The 17,351-nt window shown below is 46.2% G+C and overlaps 1 protein-coding gene across 1 annotated transcript in view; it reads left to right on the top strand.

Moving 5' to 3' along the window:
• The window catches only part of LOC8052085 (heat shock 70 kDa protein 14), a 33,771-nt gene extending 16,788 nt beyond the window's left edge, over positions 1–16,983 (top strand). The window contains exons 10-14 of the mRNA XM_040223200.1: positions 531–659; positions 6,824–6,913; positions 11,135–11,299; positions 13,137–13,195; positions 16,747–16,983. Of these exons, the coding sequence (XP_040079134.1) occupies positions 531–659; positions 6,824–6,913; positions 11,135–11,299; positions 13,137–13,195; positions 16,747–16,846 (543 nt within the window). The 3' untranslated portion in view covers positions 16,847–16,983. The remainder of the gene's footprint in view (positions 1–530; positions 660–6,823; positions 6,914–11,134; positions 11,300–13,136; positions 13,196–16,746) is intronic.
• Positions 16,984–17,351: the final 368 nt, after the last annotated feature.

Raw genomic sequence — 17,351 nt, forward strand, 5'->3', positions numbered from 1 at the left:
AGTGCTTCTATCCAGTCATGAGCCAACTAGCGCAACTGAACATTTTGTTCCATAAACAAGCATTTATTCATCAGAAGCCAGAAATATTTCGATCGGTGTGCCGTGATTCCTTCATGAGAGTAGATCGGCACAGAGTTTCAATCATGCCTGTCGGAACAGGTTTTCGAGGTGGTTCGGGCGGTACCGAAAGGGGCGGTGCGGTCGTGCCCCCACGTGGCTAGAAAAGATTTCGATTGTTTTTATGCTCCATTTCACCTTATGTTGTATCGCAGCGAAGGCTGAAGTGCGAGGTCATAGCGTTGACAGCTGCCCTTAATGCACGAGAGCTTGTGAGGCCGAGATTTGCCCTAGAGCAAGGAGCTTGCGCTTGTAGCCTTTCCTGCGGTACATCATAAGGTGAACTAGAGTATAAGCGAGAGCAAAAGCCGTAGGAAACGCTGCTGTCCGGCCCGGCCATGCCCCGACCGCCACATCGAAAGATTTTTTCATTTCGAACAATGTCCGTCGGGCACACGCATCTCTTTTGCCAGGTGGTGCTCTGTGGCGGCAGCGGCCGGATCCAGCGCGTCCGGAATCTCCTGGCGTCCCGCTTCCCCACGTCGCAAATCCTAGACAGCCACGCCCCTGACGAGGTGATCGCCATCGGCGGCGCCCTTCAGGTGAGGACCACTCCTCGTGGCACTGATGCGGCATCATTCATCCGACCTGCTGTTGGAGTGTAGAAGTTTTGGCTGTACAAGTTGTCTTGCCAACTTCCATGGCCACTGGAGGCACTGGAAAGAACTGCACGTCTTTCCAGTGCCTCCAGCACACGCTCTTTGCCTTCCTCTAGCTATTTAGCTGCATGTGCGTGTTCGAAGGTCACGCGATGCCAAGGTGCCATCGAAGGCAGGAACCTCGCACCGGAGGCGGGACAGCCAAAAGACCTCTCGCCCTTCTCAGTCTGTCGGCGACTAGAACGATAGAACTAGAAGATGTGTTGTCCCGTCCCCTGTCTTTACGTCTATAACTCTTTCTAAACCTATATAGAACAATAATTTCTTTAACGAGCACATCCGCAGCAGTCGGAAGAGTCCATTGCTTGCATTTAACTTTGTGGAAGCCGATCCTGCGTATAGGGTCATGTCGGACCCAGAAACCTGTGTCGACGGCCAACTAAACTGTGCTCGACTGCGTAGTACTAGTATATCCATTAAGGGGGGAAGACTGCGTCGAGCCTAAACTTTCTTATTTCTAGGGCTATCTGTATGAAATTTTCAGGGCGCATTCATAGCGCATACATAAAAGTAACTGCTAAGTTTTATAAAGCTGTGCCTATGGATTCACTTCCTTCCTTTATCCCAGGGATGGAGAAATAGCAAAACATCATGGGAATGTGAAATTAATTATAAGCATTCCTGGGTAGGCTCCCTAGGGCCAGAGCCGTATATGTAGAGAGTTTGACCATTCGTTGGGAAGTATAGGAGACAAATGAGGAGGCGCCATTGGCCGAAAGCGGGCTGGGCGTGTTCCAGGGCGTCTTCAGAAATTCGAATGTGACCAACCAGAAGCCGGAAATATTACCCTTGCAGTGGTCGCGAGAAACAAACTTGATAAGTGCATCGGAGTAACTCTCGCTGACTGAAAATATGGTGCACGTGGTGTTTTGATCACGGTCATCATAAATCATGGTGAAAGAGTGCAACTTGTGGAGCGATCAACATAATCCGTACGCCAAGTGCTGAGGGCCGGGAATCTGCCGTCTGAGCGGTGAAACTCTGTTCGAGCAAAACAAATTTGAGCGGCGCATTCGTTTATTAAATCTTTCTGCATGATCATGATCAAAACATCACGTGCACCCTACTTTCAACCACAAAGGGTTACTACACTTTACTCTTACGCGCTTATTAAAACCATTTACAAACTTATACCTTTGATCAAAACAGTTTCTCGTTACCACCGCTAGGGGATTCTTTTCGGCTCTTGGTTGGCCAAGAGAGCATGTCAAGCCCACTCTTTGCGTCTGGTGCATGCCGTGGCTCTGCTTGTGCCTCCCATTGATCAAACTGTCTGTATACACGGCTCTGCCTAGGGCATGACAGAGTCCCTTTTATTAATTTCCTTTCAAAATATTTTTTACTCTACATTTAATTTTATGTTGCTGGTCATGTCTTCGTCCATCAAATTTAATGTGAGAATACAGTCAAATCTCGTTAATTCAAACCCGAGGGGGGCCGAAAATTTGTTTGAATAAAGCAAAGTTTGAATTATCAGGAGTTTCCTCCCATAGAGATGCACAGGCTGGGACCTGCATGTTAGTTTGAATTATCCACAAGTTTGAATTAAGAGAGTTTGAATTAATGAGGATTGACTGTAATAAATTTTTACAGTGGAGTTGTTAAGGGCCAGGTTCCCCAGGAACGTGTCCGTGTACGCCAACACAAACCTACCTGGACAGCTACCGCCATCTATAAGCGACTGCGGCAAGCACACAACCAGTATGGTTTCCGCCGTTGCTCGTAGATGGCGGCAATTTTTCCAGCTATAATAGAAGAATGGATAGTTGGGCACATTGATGGGAATTCATCGTAGGAAACGATGAATTCGTTTCCTACGATGAATTCGACGACGAAGAAGAACACACAGTTTATCGAATACAGCTCCGCTGGTCTTCCTTCTTCACGAGAGTGGAAAGGCTGAACGTTTTTAACGGAATTTCCTGAAAAAGGAAGCTTGTCATGCCCTCACAAAGTTATTTAGGAGCATTATGGAAGGAAACTGCATGCAAATTCATTGAGGGGTGACAACACCTTCAAATGTGAACTTCTAAACCAGTCGCTCAGTATTGATGGAATTTGGAGGGCCTATTCATCTTGTTGCCTAAATGCAGTGTATGACGTTTCATCTGCGTAGGACAATTTTCCGATAAGCTACAAGGGCAGATAGATATACAGCTCTTGATATAAGTCACCTCACTTGGCGAAGAAATCTATCATAGAAAATTGCTGCAAAATATTGATGATTTGTAAGCTTCAGCCTAAAAGAAGTGCTGAACCGAAATTTTGATTTCGCCAAATAAGGCCGCAAAAGCGTTGAGCTGGATGCTACGAATTCCGAAACATCACCCATCCAGCGATATCTCTAAATGAATGGCTGTATTTTTGGAAAAGAAGGGCGCGATCAAGCGAGGAATGTGACGTCACAATTCTCTTCAAACGGTCGAGGTGCAAGGAAGCGGCCTCGCTTCTTTCCTCCTCGCTTCGGTTTGCCTGCTTGATGGGACGAAACAAGCGAGGAGGAGAGAAGCTCTCCTACTGGCAAAAAAGAAAGCACCAATTTTATAACGTGTCGACATAAAAAAATTGCGAGAAAATTGCACTTCAGAAGCTCACTTTGGGCAGCGGCCAGCATGCAGCCCGCTTGACTGACCGGCGCCATCTTGGTATTACCAGAGAGAGGATGAATTCAGCTTTCCCGTAGCTGTGGTGCCGTATTTCTTTAAGGAACAACAAGAGCGCACGATGCAAACAAAAAAACAACAAAATCGGCTAGGCGATTTGCCGCTTGAGTCACGTGGTGGGAGGCTAGCTCTCCTACTGGCTGACTCGTATTGACGGTGGCACGGCTGGTGCGCGCACGCCCGAGGAGCGGCGGCGGGCAGTAGGAGCTTGTTTTGTCATCTGCTACGGTGTCGCTCCTTTGATTTCAGCTCGCAGGAAGTTTCGTTTCTCCAAAAAAAGTTATTTTTTCTGCCTCGTTGCTTCACTTCTATGTTCAAGTTGTATTACGGCAGTCATCACTGCGTCGTTGAGCTCAAGGTAGCTCACTACTCAAACAAATCACTTAAACACCAAGGAACATATGCATGCTACAAGGGTAGGTACACATGCTATCGTCTGCAACAGTAACTTTTCTAAATAAATTCTTAAACAAACAACATGTTCCTTCAGGTAAGACAAACAAATGGGGCACCTATACCCACATTTCGAGCATTCTGCGTGGTACTTGGGTAATTCGTCAAAAAAACTAGCCAGAGACACTTAGGACTGCTTACGTGTGGGATCGCAAAAGCATTCCTGCACGCAGCGCATTCCTACAAGAAGTGCATTCCTACAAGCAGTGCGCCACGTCTTCCTTTCCCACGCGGCGCTCAGCTGGTGACATCACACTCCCCCACTGTGCAGGTGCAGTGAACAGTGCTGGCTTCACGACGGCTTCCGTGATGAAGCATCTGTGTTGCTGTGCTTTTCTTTGTGTTTTATTTCTGAGGCGCGTGCTTGATGGCAGCTTTATAATAATAATAATAATAATAATAATAGTACCTTTATTTTTTCCAACAAAAACAATGTTGAAAAGGTGACTTGGGAAAAAAGCTGTAAAAACAGCTTGACGAGCCCCAAACCACCTACACCAGCAGTCGCGATGCAGGCACTAAAGATTTATACAAAATTGAAACATGACATGTGTACTACATGTTTGAACAACTTTACAAAGAAAGAAATGACGCTAAACAAGATAAGTAGCATATTGATACAGTTTACACAATAGTGAATACACACACAGAACGTTAAGGGGGGACACTGGCTAGAGGTAAAATTTTTTAACTACTCAACTGATCGAAATGAAATTTGCAGGGGAGGTTTAGCTTCAAATGTAGGTGTACTGTGCAAACTTTCAGCTCTCTAGGACAAATTTGCATACCTGCATAAGATGATGTGTCACTTTTCATTAAGAAATCTATGATATGCAAATCAAGCTATTAAGCACCATTTTGACTGCTTGAATATAAAGTGGGGGATATGGGACCTCGGGCTACCTAGTTTTAATAACTTAAATGTAAATATTTCAGGAAGTGTTATTACCTCAAACTATGAGATGCATATCTGTCATCTGTCAATATTTGAAAACTTAATTTTTTCTCCCTGAGGACTTCAACTTAAAACAAAATAAAGTAGATAGCCCGATTCCTGAGTAAATTTCAGTTCAGAAACATCTTGATTGTGGTAACAGAATACTTTCACCTTCAAACAAAAGATTCCTTCGTGTGAAATTTGCAGCAAAAAGTGGAACTGAGAAAAATGCATTCAAACATTGAACTCCTTTACTTTGTTACTGCCTCACAATGTGTTGAAAATATTTCATATCAACGTAACTATTTGGCATATGGTCATCAAATTTGGTGTAAGGGTGTATAATTAGTTTCTAAAACTGAAAACCTCAAAATTAAAAAATGAATTTTTTCAAAAAAATTTAATATTTAGGCTCATGTCCCCCCTTAAACACCACTGAAATAAACGCGAAAGAAACCATCGATTCAAAGATTTTAGCGCTTATCACGGACAATTTGGCTCGAAATAAACATTTGAAATAAACATTTCTCGTAAGATGCTCACCGATATATTGCTAAGCTCAATGCCTTGCCTACTAAGCTGGTTAAGGGTAGAGGGCAAAGTATATTTTAAACTTTGGTGGCCGTAGTTTGTTCTAAAAAAGGGTACTTCCCAAGGTTCTTTAATTCGTGTTGGGTACCTATAAATTTTATCTGTTAGCTTCGCTAAGTTTTTAAGGTGACATTGGGATAAATTTGTTTCTATTTTATACCTTGCACATAAACGATATTTATATAAATCAAAAATTTTCATCACACCAATCTTACAAAAAAGATCATCGGTTGGATGTTCTAGTGGCACATTAGAGATACTTCTTAATATCTTTTTTTGTAGCATAAAGATTTTGTGGAGGTTGGTATAGGTAGTAGTGCCCCATATGAGTTGACCATAATTTAAATGTGAATAAAATAATGAATTATATAATATTAACTTTGTTCTAAGTGGTAGGATGTGTTTATGACGGTATAGAATACCGACGATGCTAGATAACTTTGATGCGATATGATTAATATGGTCGTCCCATAACAAGTTTTCTTGAAAAATAACGCCCAAAGTTTTAAACGCGGGAACAATTTCTATTTGAGAAGAATTTATAAAAATATCCTTGGTAATATTAATATGTTTATTCTTAGGGCAGAGGTCATACTCTGTGCAGCTATAGATTATTATCAACGTCAGATAGCACGAACGCCCCTGTTTTCTAGTTGTTCGACGCGAGAAAGGCGGGTACGAGCTACCCAATTATTGGCTGTGTGTCTCGCTGCCTGCCGGTGACATCACGTTTGGGTGGCGGGGAAAACTGGGGAAAGACTAGGGAGAACGATGTTTCAGTTTCGGCAGCAAGCAAAATATCACTTTTTTAATTAACTAGAGTGACTGCGAGAACGAGATAGCATTTTGGAATCAAGAAGCCATCTGCATTCAGGTGATGCCTTTGGGTTAGGTAGCTCGAAGAATCGGGGGAGTTCCCCTCCAAGCGGGAGTTTGTTTCATGGCTGTCCATTTAGAGTAATAAAAGCTCCTGCGGAAAGAAAGAAAACATGTTCTACAATCAGATGAAGAAAGAAGGAGACATATTCCATGAGGCGCCCAGCAAGTGCGCGAACATCATGTTTTTTATTTCATTGTCTTTCTTCCTTATGTCCTATTAACAAACCAGTTGATAGTCAGCGCTTGTCTTGTGTTCTCTTCGTCTTTTTGTCCTTGTCCCAGTTGCGCTGTTTTTCAACATGGCTGTCCGTCCAACACATTGAAAGTACCTAGACGACTTGCTACTACTTTCTTTTTAGTTGGTTGTGCACTCGCTGTGTAGAAACCGTGGTTTTTGAGAGGTTCGTCTTTATGGATACCAGAGCGGCCATTGAAGCAATGCTGGTGTTGCCTAGTGTTGTGGGAACAAAGCAAGTGATATGTGGTGTATGGTTCTGATGCCAACCCTTTCTTGTGATTTGCAGGCTGCTCTGCTCTGTGCCCGCGACGACGTCACAAGGGATATTCCCCGTTGTCCCAGCGTGCCTGCCCTCTCCAAGGGAATCTACATCAAGGTAAAAAGCCAGGCATCTTTTCTTCTTTTTTTTTGGTTTGTGCTTGCAGTAGGAGTTTTGTGCTGTCATAGAGTCAATCTGCGAGAAAGAAAAGGATGCAACCAGTGTCTCTTAACAACCCATCCAAGCCACGTTTGAGGACTACATTCATTGACAGTAGCACCCATAAAGTCCTGCACACAAAATGGAGATGCCCGCTGACGTGCAAAATAAACGTTGCACCGTGCCAATTTGCCCCGCCACCATTAGACGCTTGGGGAAAAGTACCGCTAATATCCTACGTGCAGTTCTCAGTGGACTCTATAAACAATCGTGCAGTTTTCATGCACAATGCCATGAGCAGCCTAGAACCGACTGTCTGAACTGATTGTCACGGGGAAGGAAATTAGTTTAAAATGGCATTGATACTTCACAGAGCACTGGATTTATTTATTTATTTACAATACTGAAAGCCCTTTCGGGCTGTTTCAGGAGTGTACAGCAATAAAACAACAGAATTAAAGAACCGAAGATTAAGAACAATCACCACAATAGAATCATTTGAGTACGATTTCGGTTGAACAACACCACCGAAAGTCATCACCACCAAAACATACTAGTACGTCTCTGCATATAAATCAAATGATACTTTCAAACTTATTGGCATTGTCAATCCCAACGAAGAGGTCGCCATCCAAACTATTCCACTCCTCAATTGTTTTTACAAAAAAAGAGTATTCAAAAACATCAAGATTTGGGAAATGCGGCTTGACTCCAAACTGGTTATTTAACTCTCGGTGACCATCTACCAGGAAGCTGTAAATAAGTATTTAAAAGTTTCGGATTGTTGCAAGAGTGCAACATTATAGGAATACGGAAATATTCTAGGCAACCTCCTCTTTGTGATTGTTACAAAAGTTGTCTTTTCAAAACTTATCTTCATATCCCATTTGTGACACCACTCGTGCATAGTCATTAACGACTCATTTAATAACACTTGGTCCCTTTGTGAATTACCTCTTATGTACATCAGACAATTGTCTGCAAAAAGGTGGACTTCAACAGGTCGATGAATTTCATTTGCAATGTCATTTATATACGCGAGAAACGCAATTGGCCCCAAAACCGTGCCCTGAGGCACACCGGAAGTGACTGGCAGTAATGTGGAAGTTTCCCCCGCGATCTCAACAAATTGAAATCTGTTTGACAAGTAGAATTCAATGCTCCGTGATAACCCCTTACTTCCTTATTTGTCTAATCGGTACTTGGGTGTTTTCCAAGTGTTTGAGTTACACACGTTCCCTGTTAGTTGGGGAATCTCGTGCTACTGTTCTGTTTTCTTCAGCATAAACCCTGATAAATGTAGATTTGTTTGTCTGACACCGAAAATTGCCATACAAGCTTGTTCAGCGCCCCGTTGCGTAGATTTAACTTTGTGGTGGCCAGACTCGCACATGTACATAGTCGTGTCGGACCTGGAAATTTTTTGTTCATGGCCATCTAAATTGCTCATGACTCTTTTTGTTAAACAGGAGTTTGTTTCATGGTCGTCTGATATAACATTTTGGAAGTATAGGTGATTTGTTGCAAGCTTATTTATTGTTGCGTTCTAGATGAGTAGAAACCACGGTTTCTGAGAGGTTCACCTGTTTGTCATACACACACAAAAAAAAGAAAACGAAAGAGCATTTTGAGTTTGAAGAAAACGCTGAACCTTACTTATGGAGTGAGGGCTCAAGTCGGATTCCTGGGGTCTACTTTTGGTCAAGGTGAGAGAGCATTCTCCGCTGTTGATTGGACATGGTGCCATAGCTTGCCCATATGTAGCCAGAGAGATAGTTTTGGTCCCAATTAAGTTCACAGTCGGGCAATATTTTGATGAAAATGTCTAACCAAGACACAAGCAGCGAGAAAGGTGGCTTCGGATGTGTTTGTCCTTAGTACTCCTCCACCCACCGGTCGGTGTTGGGTTGTGTAGGGCAGCAGAAAAACGTAAGGTTTGCAAAAGTGCAGATTGTCATTGGCTTCCAGCGTAAAGCAGATGATCAGAATTTCACCCCGCTGCGCTCAATTCGTAGCAGACGTTAAACTTTTTTTTAGGGGCAAAGCTCCTTAGGGGCTAGTTATGTTCGTCCGATGTCCGGCGTCGGGGGCTCGTGTTCCTGCTTGTGAGCTCACACGCTCGTGTAGGACAAAAAAAAAACGCATCTCCACGTGGTGAATGATGTTGATTGGGGCGAAGCTCTGGTGGTGCTTGTCTGCGTAGATGGTGAGCCGCAGCATGCCGAGCCTTTCGTTCGTTTTCATCCATGTCACGCTGCGGTCAAATGCTCAAATGCGTATATAACCACGTTTCACACCACACATTCTCTTTCTGACACGGATGAAAACGAACGAAAGGCTCGGCATGCTGCGGCTCACCGTCTACGCAGACAAGCACCACCAGAGCTTCGCCCCAATCAACATCATTCACCACGTGGAGATGCGTTTTTTTTTTTTTCGGTCTGGACGTCTAACGGTGTTTCCTCTTTTTGTTTCTGCCTGCCAGCAAAGCTTCGTAGCAGATGAACTGCATTCTTCGCTCGCGTTAAGGGGTGTCCAAAGAGGACACTTCAGAACGTGTGGCACGACACTTCTCCACCACATGAAGTGAAATTTGAAATCCGGCAGTCTGTCTTCTGTTTGGACATGCACCAGGCAAACACTGCGGCTTTTCTTCTCGCCACCTCTGGTTTTCTCGGTGCTCTTCAGACCCGACGTCACACGCCACCTGCAAGTGGCGTGCCTGTTGCCTGTCCATTTGTTCTGCTGTGCCCTCGTATCCTTCCCGTTTTTGGGATTTGAACAGCAGTGGAGGCCTCGGGCGATTCACAGCCAACAGGGCGTGCGAGTGACTGTCTGGACCCGCGTGATGAGCATGCACTAGGCCTTTGTGAAGGACACAAGTGGACGTGGTATTGAAGCACCCCCCCCCCCTCCCGGCCAAAGAGGCAGAATGAAACGGAGTGCCGCACATAATATGGCGGATAAGCTTCGCTTCTCGCGTGCTTGAAGTGTCTCGTTTGGACAGCCCTTCACAGCCAATTCAGACGACGGACCGAATCGCGATTTTTGTCCGCGGATTGTGTATCACGTAACCGGCACATCACCGATTCCTGCGATACACTCCTTGTCCGCAGACGCACGGAAAGTCGAGCGCCTTTTTTACTCGCAGATTTTTGGCGGGAGGTTGACTTGAAAAGCATTTAGTCTGGCAACGGTACGTGGTTTTCTTTTTTTTTCTTTGTTTCTGGACGACTGAAACAAACATGGCACGTCGTTGTGTTTTGTGCATTCGCTGTCTCATTTTGTCGCGCGATTTCTAGTTCCACGCATGAAAGAAACTGCAGAAACTTTGTCCAGCTGATGTGACACGGGTTCCGGTACTCCTCTGGGTCCGTGTCGAGGAGCTTTACGTCAAAACTCGGTCTAGCATGCCGCCATAATTCTTGCACGTCCAGTCTGGATTTCACTGAGCAAGACCTCTCTTGTGGCTGTGGTGTACTTGAGTGTTGTGCACGAGCGCGGGGTGCTTGAAAGCATCTCCAAACGCCCCTCCGCCAGCCCATAACTTCGTCGCTTCTACGCCGAACCCTTCTCGAGCAGGACCATGCCTGTGTCACTGTCATGATTTGTGTTAGTAAAGCTAGTGAAGCTTCGCGCAAAGCCTATCACGGTGTTTTGTCTCGATTTGTACGTAACAGCGGCGTATAGTTCTTTATTGCGGTAGCAAACATAGATTTTTTTTTGGGACGACGGTGCCATGGTGCGATGTTGGAGTTTTGGAGTTTCGCGGCACCGTGGGGTGGCCAACAGGTTTGGTCCGTCCTCGCTGGCGTCTGCTCATCGGGTCCCTCATGTGGATGGGCTTGGGAGACGGACGAATCGCGGACATGTTGTCACGTTATCAATTCGTCCGCAGATCAGTTTGCCGTATGAACCGGCCATTAGCGGATGTGCCGTCTGCGAAGACTATCTTTGCTTGTGACGCGACAAGAAAATTAAGTCCCGTTTTTGCGGCGATTAAAATGTGGCCTCTGGTGAAAAAACAAACTATTTTTTTTTTTGTTAAGACCTCCGACCACGTTTTGTTTTCGTAACAGCTTTTTGTGACCCTCTAAACTCGGACACCTGCCCTAAAACACCTTGCGCAATAAAAAAATCTTTAAACCTGCCGATCTGCAACTCCTCGCTTGTTTGCAGGGAACGCCAGAATCCACCTTGGTACCTGTTTTACCCGAGGGTACACCTGTGCCGGCGAAGTGGCAGAAACAAGTGGCCAAGGCAGCCGGCCACAACTCCGTCTGCTTGGAAGTGTACGAAAGGGCGGAGGACCAGCCGGACTGTGAGGCCACTCTCTTGGCGAGGGTGAGCGCTTGTCATGCCCACCTCTTTCGTTCGGGACCAGTCCCCGTCAGGGTACTTGTTGGGTAGGGTTGGGTCGTTGGGGTTTGCAAAGAGAAAGAAGCTTGCATTTGAGACCGAGGGATCGTTCCTCAGAGTTGAATTTATGTGACACAATCCGACCGTCCGACGGAGAAGCTCTGTAAAGTACCTCCGGTTCGGAATCTGAAACCACCGAAATATTGGCCGGGCATCGAAATAAAACCGAGTGGGGGAAAAAGGTGACAACTGTGCAACCGTCAATATTTTCAATTGCTGCTTTTAAACTCAAACAACTTGCAAGCACTGTATGTGTGCTCCCACTAGATATCTGAGAAAAAAATGTGCATTGACCCTTTCTCCGTACCATTCCTTGGGAAATAAAACCTGATCGTTGGAAAACATTTTTTTGGGGGAAAAAAAACTCTACCGTCGGAGGGTTAAAAACCCAAGGTTCAAGTCTGTGCAGTTTGGAACATCCGAGTTAAGGGCAGTCTATGTGTTTACATTAGAACGCGATCGACCGCATTGCAACCGCTTGTGGCCTCATACGACGAGAGGACGTACCCCAAATCTAGGGTAGCCCCGGAGCGCTTCCGGCCCGCATATGTTACGCACCTCAGTTTTTCTCTGTGTGCTCAAAATAAGTCCGACAACGTTAAAAGCGGTCGTTTCTCGTAGATGGTGTGTGGATTTGATTTCGGCAATCCTGCGGAAGCTTCGCTCTGGTTATACGCGGATTGGAAGCATTTCAGGACTACCTAATAGGCCCTTAGTGTTCAACGTGGGTAAAGTAGGTAGGTTCTGGTTGAAGCGTGCTTTGGAGACTGATTGTAATAGCATCCACTCAGTTCGATTCATCTTCGAGTCATGCTCAAATTCTACACTTGAAAGCAGCTTTTGGCTGCAGAAAAGTCGGAGCCACGAAAACCGTGCGCGCTTGCACCTCAAACGGCGATCGAAGCTGTACGTGCATCGGTTAAAATGTCGCCGAAAGTCGTCCCCAAATATACAATGTTGTTAAGATTTCTCGGCGTAATGGGCCCAAAAATTGTTGGGCTTCTTCGGGTAACGAGTTTAAAAGGTAAAACATTTTTTAACCCCTTTGTTCCGTTTTGAAACCTTGGGTTCCATTAAAGTGGGTGGCATCTCTTACTCTGTTTGACCTCAAGTGGATTCTGAGATAGTCTTGGAGCAGATGCCAGGGGGTGCTGTCAGATGGCATTTTCAAACAATAGTTGGTGTATTATGTCTCTTACATGAAAATAATTGACATTTTTGCCAAAATATAATGGACAACGTGCCTAGAAAGAGCATTAATACTAACAATCGGAATCTCCACGCAGTTATCTATTTTCGTTGGTCAAACGTTATAGAAATCATAAACCTAAGAATTGCCCCCCCCCCCCCCCCCCCCCCCCCCCCCCCCCCCCCCCAAGAGCAAGAGAAAATAGTGCCCGTGCATTTCCATTGTTGGCAAGTTTGCTACGACGTTTTGCCATCTAGGCTGGTCAGTTTTATTGACTAAAGCCCAACAAATAATATGCCATCAAAAACAAGCTTCTATTAAAAGCACTCGAGTGCTCCTTTAAGCTAGTGGGGCACCGAAGACTACAGCATGAGATTGTGACTTTGAAATGCACTTTCGTAGAACGAGCACTCGGGTTAGAAAGACACTCCTCGAAGCAAAGCGCACGAGCTAGCAAGCTCGTGCTCGCAACCTTTTTTTTTTTGACGACTTTGGTTACGTGCACTCTAGATCTAAATGACCGATTCTCGCAGTGAGAGGCAAGACATTAATCCTTTCCTCGCATTTTTGCAGCTGTGTGTGCGAGAGCTTGAAGAGGACTCTGTGCTGGTCGCAAGCATCAGCGTTAGGAGGTGAGGTTTACGAGGCTCTAGAGGATGAAGACGCTTTTTCTCATTTAGAGCTTAAAGGATATATGCAAAGAAAAAACAGCTTGGTGGGGTAAAGGATGTCATAAAATGAATTTACAACGAAAAGATATTTTAAAGCTATATTTACGGCGCAAAACGAATTTGTAGTTGGCGCCCGCAGGAGCCGCCACTATACTCCGTTTCACCTCATGTTGTACCGCAGCGAAGGCTAGAAGCGCGAGCTCACAGCGTTGGCAGCTGCCTTTAATGCACGAGAGCTCGTGCCGCCGAGATGTGCCCTAGAGCAAGGAGCTTGCTCTTGTAGCCTTTCCTGCGGTACATCATGAGGTGAAACAGAGTATAGTCACGTCGTCGACCTGTGCACTGCCACCCGCTGACTGCGCGATCCCAATTGTGCAGTTCAACGCTCTCTCAATCTTGACTCTCCATGTTAACTGGATAATGGTGCCCACAAAGCACGTGGCTTCGATTGCACAGTTGAACGCTCTCTCATTCGAGGCTTTGCAACTTAGCTATGCAATGCTGCCGCACGACTAACAGTGCCCACAAACTGCACGACCCAGATCGAGCAGAACACCATCTCGTGCCCAGCTAAGTTGGCCGCACAAAGCTGCAACGACCACACTGCTCGTACATTGTAAGAGAGTCGAGCAATTCTTTGCAGACACGACGACGAATTATCTGCTGGCATGCCTCGAGCACGTTCGAAGCATGTGTGCTTCGTACATATGTGTGCATCGAACATGCCTGCAGGCATGCGCTTCGATTGTGTTGGGCCCTTGGTGTGTTGTGTTGGGTCATCAAACACTGCAGGCAGTGTTTGCACGACCAACGTGACAGGACCCACATAGAAGGAACGTGCTGCGGACATAGGGTGACCATCATTCTCCGGGTAAAGAGCGGGACATAGATGGGGGGAAGGAAGAAAGAAAAGCTTTGCTTCACATGAACCTAAACATGCACATTTTCCCAAAGTTCTTCCTTGACAACACAAGTGCTTTTTTTTCCTGTTTTTTTTTAGCAATGAGTAAGAAACATTGACAACCAAAGCACGTCAAATTCGGTGATATAGAAGAGTCTCTTGCACACACGTTTATGAGAAGTGTATTAGCAGATGCAACTAAAGTATGTTTTGTCGTATGTTCATTTTCACGTTAGGTGTGTAACAAACACTCTTTTGATTATCTGCCATTCACTTAGTACTGATTTCGCAACTACCATAATATCCTGAACAAACGCCCACCTTTTTACGGGAGACAGTTCAAGAGAAGAAAAAAAAATGCGGGTGGGCAAAACTTTGAGATTTACCCACCAACCTTTTTGAAAGAGTTTTAGTACTGCTAAGCAGAGGTCGGCATTTTAGGCCGCCCTCACTCACCCTCACAGCTACACTCACCTTCAGCCCCTCACTCATCCTCACAGCCATACTCACCCTCACAGCTACACTCGCCTTCAGCCCCTCCCTCACCCTCACTGCCATGCTCACCTAAGCCCCTCACTCACCCTCACAGCTACTCACCTTCAGCCCCCCACTCACCCTCATCCTCACAGTCACTCGCCTTCAGCCCTTCACTCACCCTCACTGAACCTCAGGGCCCTCACGCCACTCAGGCCCGCTTCAGATGGGACAGTTTTGCCGAGAAACTTGACGTCACACCACCAGCAACACGGGCCGCCCGCGTTCACACGCAGCAACCAATTGCTGCCATTTGCCATCATCATCCCGAAATTTTATTTTTCTTGCACTATTTAGACACAGAATAACGTGCCATAAACATGTTTTTATGCATTTAAATCAAGTTGAGAAGACTAATGCATCTTTCTGAAACAGTTTATTTCCAAAAACGATCAATTTCAAACCAGAACCAAGTCTTTCTTTGTCATCATCACCTGCACGAGATATCACGTGAAAATATTGCGTCCCTAATTGGATGCAGCCACTTCAAAATTGCTCCAAGTTGCTTGCTTGTTTCAAGCTGGGCCCGATCTCAGCAATTCGTGTTGATCTGGGGAAAGCTAGGGAACAACCCGCCATCAACACCAAAATTGCTGAGAAAGTTGCTGCGCCTGAAGGAGGCCTCACGCACTCACCACCTTCATGCCCCTCACGCGCTCATGGCCCTCTTATCCCTCACGCACTCACCGCCCTCAGGCCCCTCACGCACTCATGGCCCTCGCGTCCCTCACTGCCGTCACATCCCTCATGCCACTCACAGCCCTCACGCCCCTCATACCCCTCATGCACTTGTGGCCCTCACGCCACTCACCGCCCATAGAAAAACCAACCAGGTGCAACCAGCGAGCAAGCAGGTGAAAGAAGCGACAAAGAGCGATGCTGGGGGAAGTGAGAAAGCAGGCAATCGCATGGGCAAATACTTTGGCTTTGGGCCAGGTCGTGCACCTCGTCAATCACAGGGAGCAGGCTCTTGCGTAACTTTCTTGCGTGCGTCCCTGGAGGCTTCTAAAAAGAAAGCTATGCCCAGGTGTCCCCAGTTATTTGGAATTGCTATTTTGGGAGGGTGGGCGATACATCGGGATTTTCTTCGACATAAAAAGGGATAGTGGGCCAAAGTTTGAGGGTGGTTGGTGTACGTTCAGGATATCATGATACTATGCACATTCCCACCAAAAGAGGACACGAAGCTTTCTTAGACCAAAAAGACGGGACGGCAGAAATGAACCTCTTAAAATGGGACCGTCCCGGCCCAATGTCTACAGACTTTCTTTTGTATGGTGTATTAGTGGTGTCACCACAGCCTAATGGTGCCTACACCATACCTGCCAAGTCTTCCAAATTTTTCGTAAAACGTATGAATTGGGACTAATTTTACGATTCTTGCTTCAAATCTTACGAAAAATATATATATATATTTTTTTTTTTTTTTTTGTTGTTTTTGTAACTCCGTTGTTTGCGGTATCTTGCACCGCCACAAGAGGACGATAGGTGCCGTCCACAGCAGCGTCGTGGTTTTTACTATCCATCTATCCGGTGGCCACGGATCGAAAACCAATCCAAAGCTCAAAGCCTTTGTTTGTGTGTTCGGCGGTGCACCGGTGTAGGTTGGTTCGGCGTGTTCAGACGTCGTTGGGCCTCGTTGTTTCGGCCAGTTTCGAGGCGAGAAGTATGGCGTCTGTGTTTGTTGCACGTGTAACTGTAGCATTCTCCTGATCACTGTGGCTTCGCGGCGCAATGCCGAACTCCCAACCTCAAAAGAGGTTCTTTCAGGTGTTCCTTAAGTCCTACACGTCAAAATTTCCACGCTTCGTGCCGCCCAAAAAGCGAGAGAAGTTTGGATTCTGTAGCACGTGCACGTGTGATGTAAGCGTTTCGCACGCTGGTCAGGCTGACATTTAGCTACACATCGCTTCGCGTAACCCCGCGGCCACGGGACTTTTACGAATTTGAAAGTCCACAGGTTGGCAGGTACGCTGCACATCGTGCAACTCCAGTCGCATAGTTGAACACACTCTTGTTCTGGGCTCTAACTTAGCCAGATGATGTATCTAACCGCGCCCTCCCCCGTTTGTCGCAGCGACGGGTCGGCGCACCTCTCCATCTCGGACAAGCGCAAGGGACGCACGGAGTCCGCGACGCTAGAAGGGACCGTGGAGGTGGAGCCTCCCGGCAGCTGACGGCTTCCCTGCTAGGTTCTTCGCGACCTCGACGTCGTCTGCTCGTCGTCGCCGCCACCTCCCCGCTCTGTCTGGGGCTGTAAATTATTTTCCTAACGACGCAAAGAGGAGAAATTAAAGGTTGGAAGAAACCGAGAGTGCATCTCGTCGTTCTTGCGGTCTTGCACCGCTCGTCGAGAGGAGCGAAAACCCTGGGACGGTCGGCAAATTTTTAGACTCCAACCGACACAACGTCAAGCATGAAATTTAGAGCGCCGTCTCATCACACGCCTGCTTCGAAGAGTCTGTCAAGGCAACGCAGCCCCAGCTTTGCTATTGGCAGGGCTTCTCTTTCGAATGGTTGGCCTTCACATGCACTAGTACGGTAGCTGACCAATTTTTCGGACTTCGCAAAGACCAAAAAAAAACGTCCGAATAATAGAGCAGTTAGGGTCAACTACTTCCTACGCTTCTTAGCGACACTTTGTGGTGCCGGAAGAACGGATGGGGCCATGATGTCCCAGCC

Source organism: Ixodes scapularis, unplaced genomic scaffold (genome assembly GCF_016920785.2).
Source record: "Ixodes scapularis isolate PalLabHiFi unplaced genomic scaffold, ASM1692078v2 PGA_scaffold8__174_contigs__length_109621045, whole genome shotgun sequence".
Lineage (NCBI taxonomy): Eukaryota > Metazoa > Arthropoda > Arachnida > Ixodida > Ixodidae > Ixodes > Ixodes scapularis.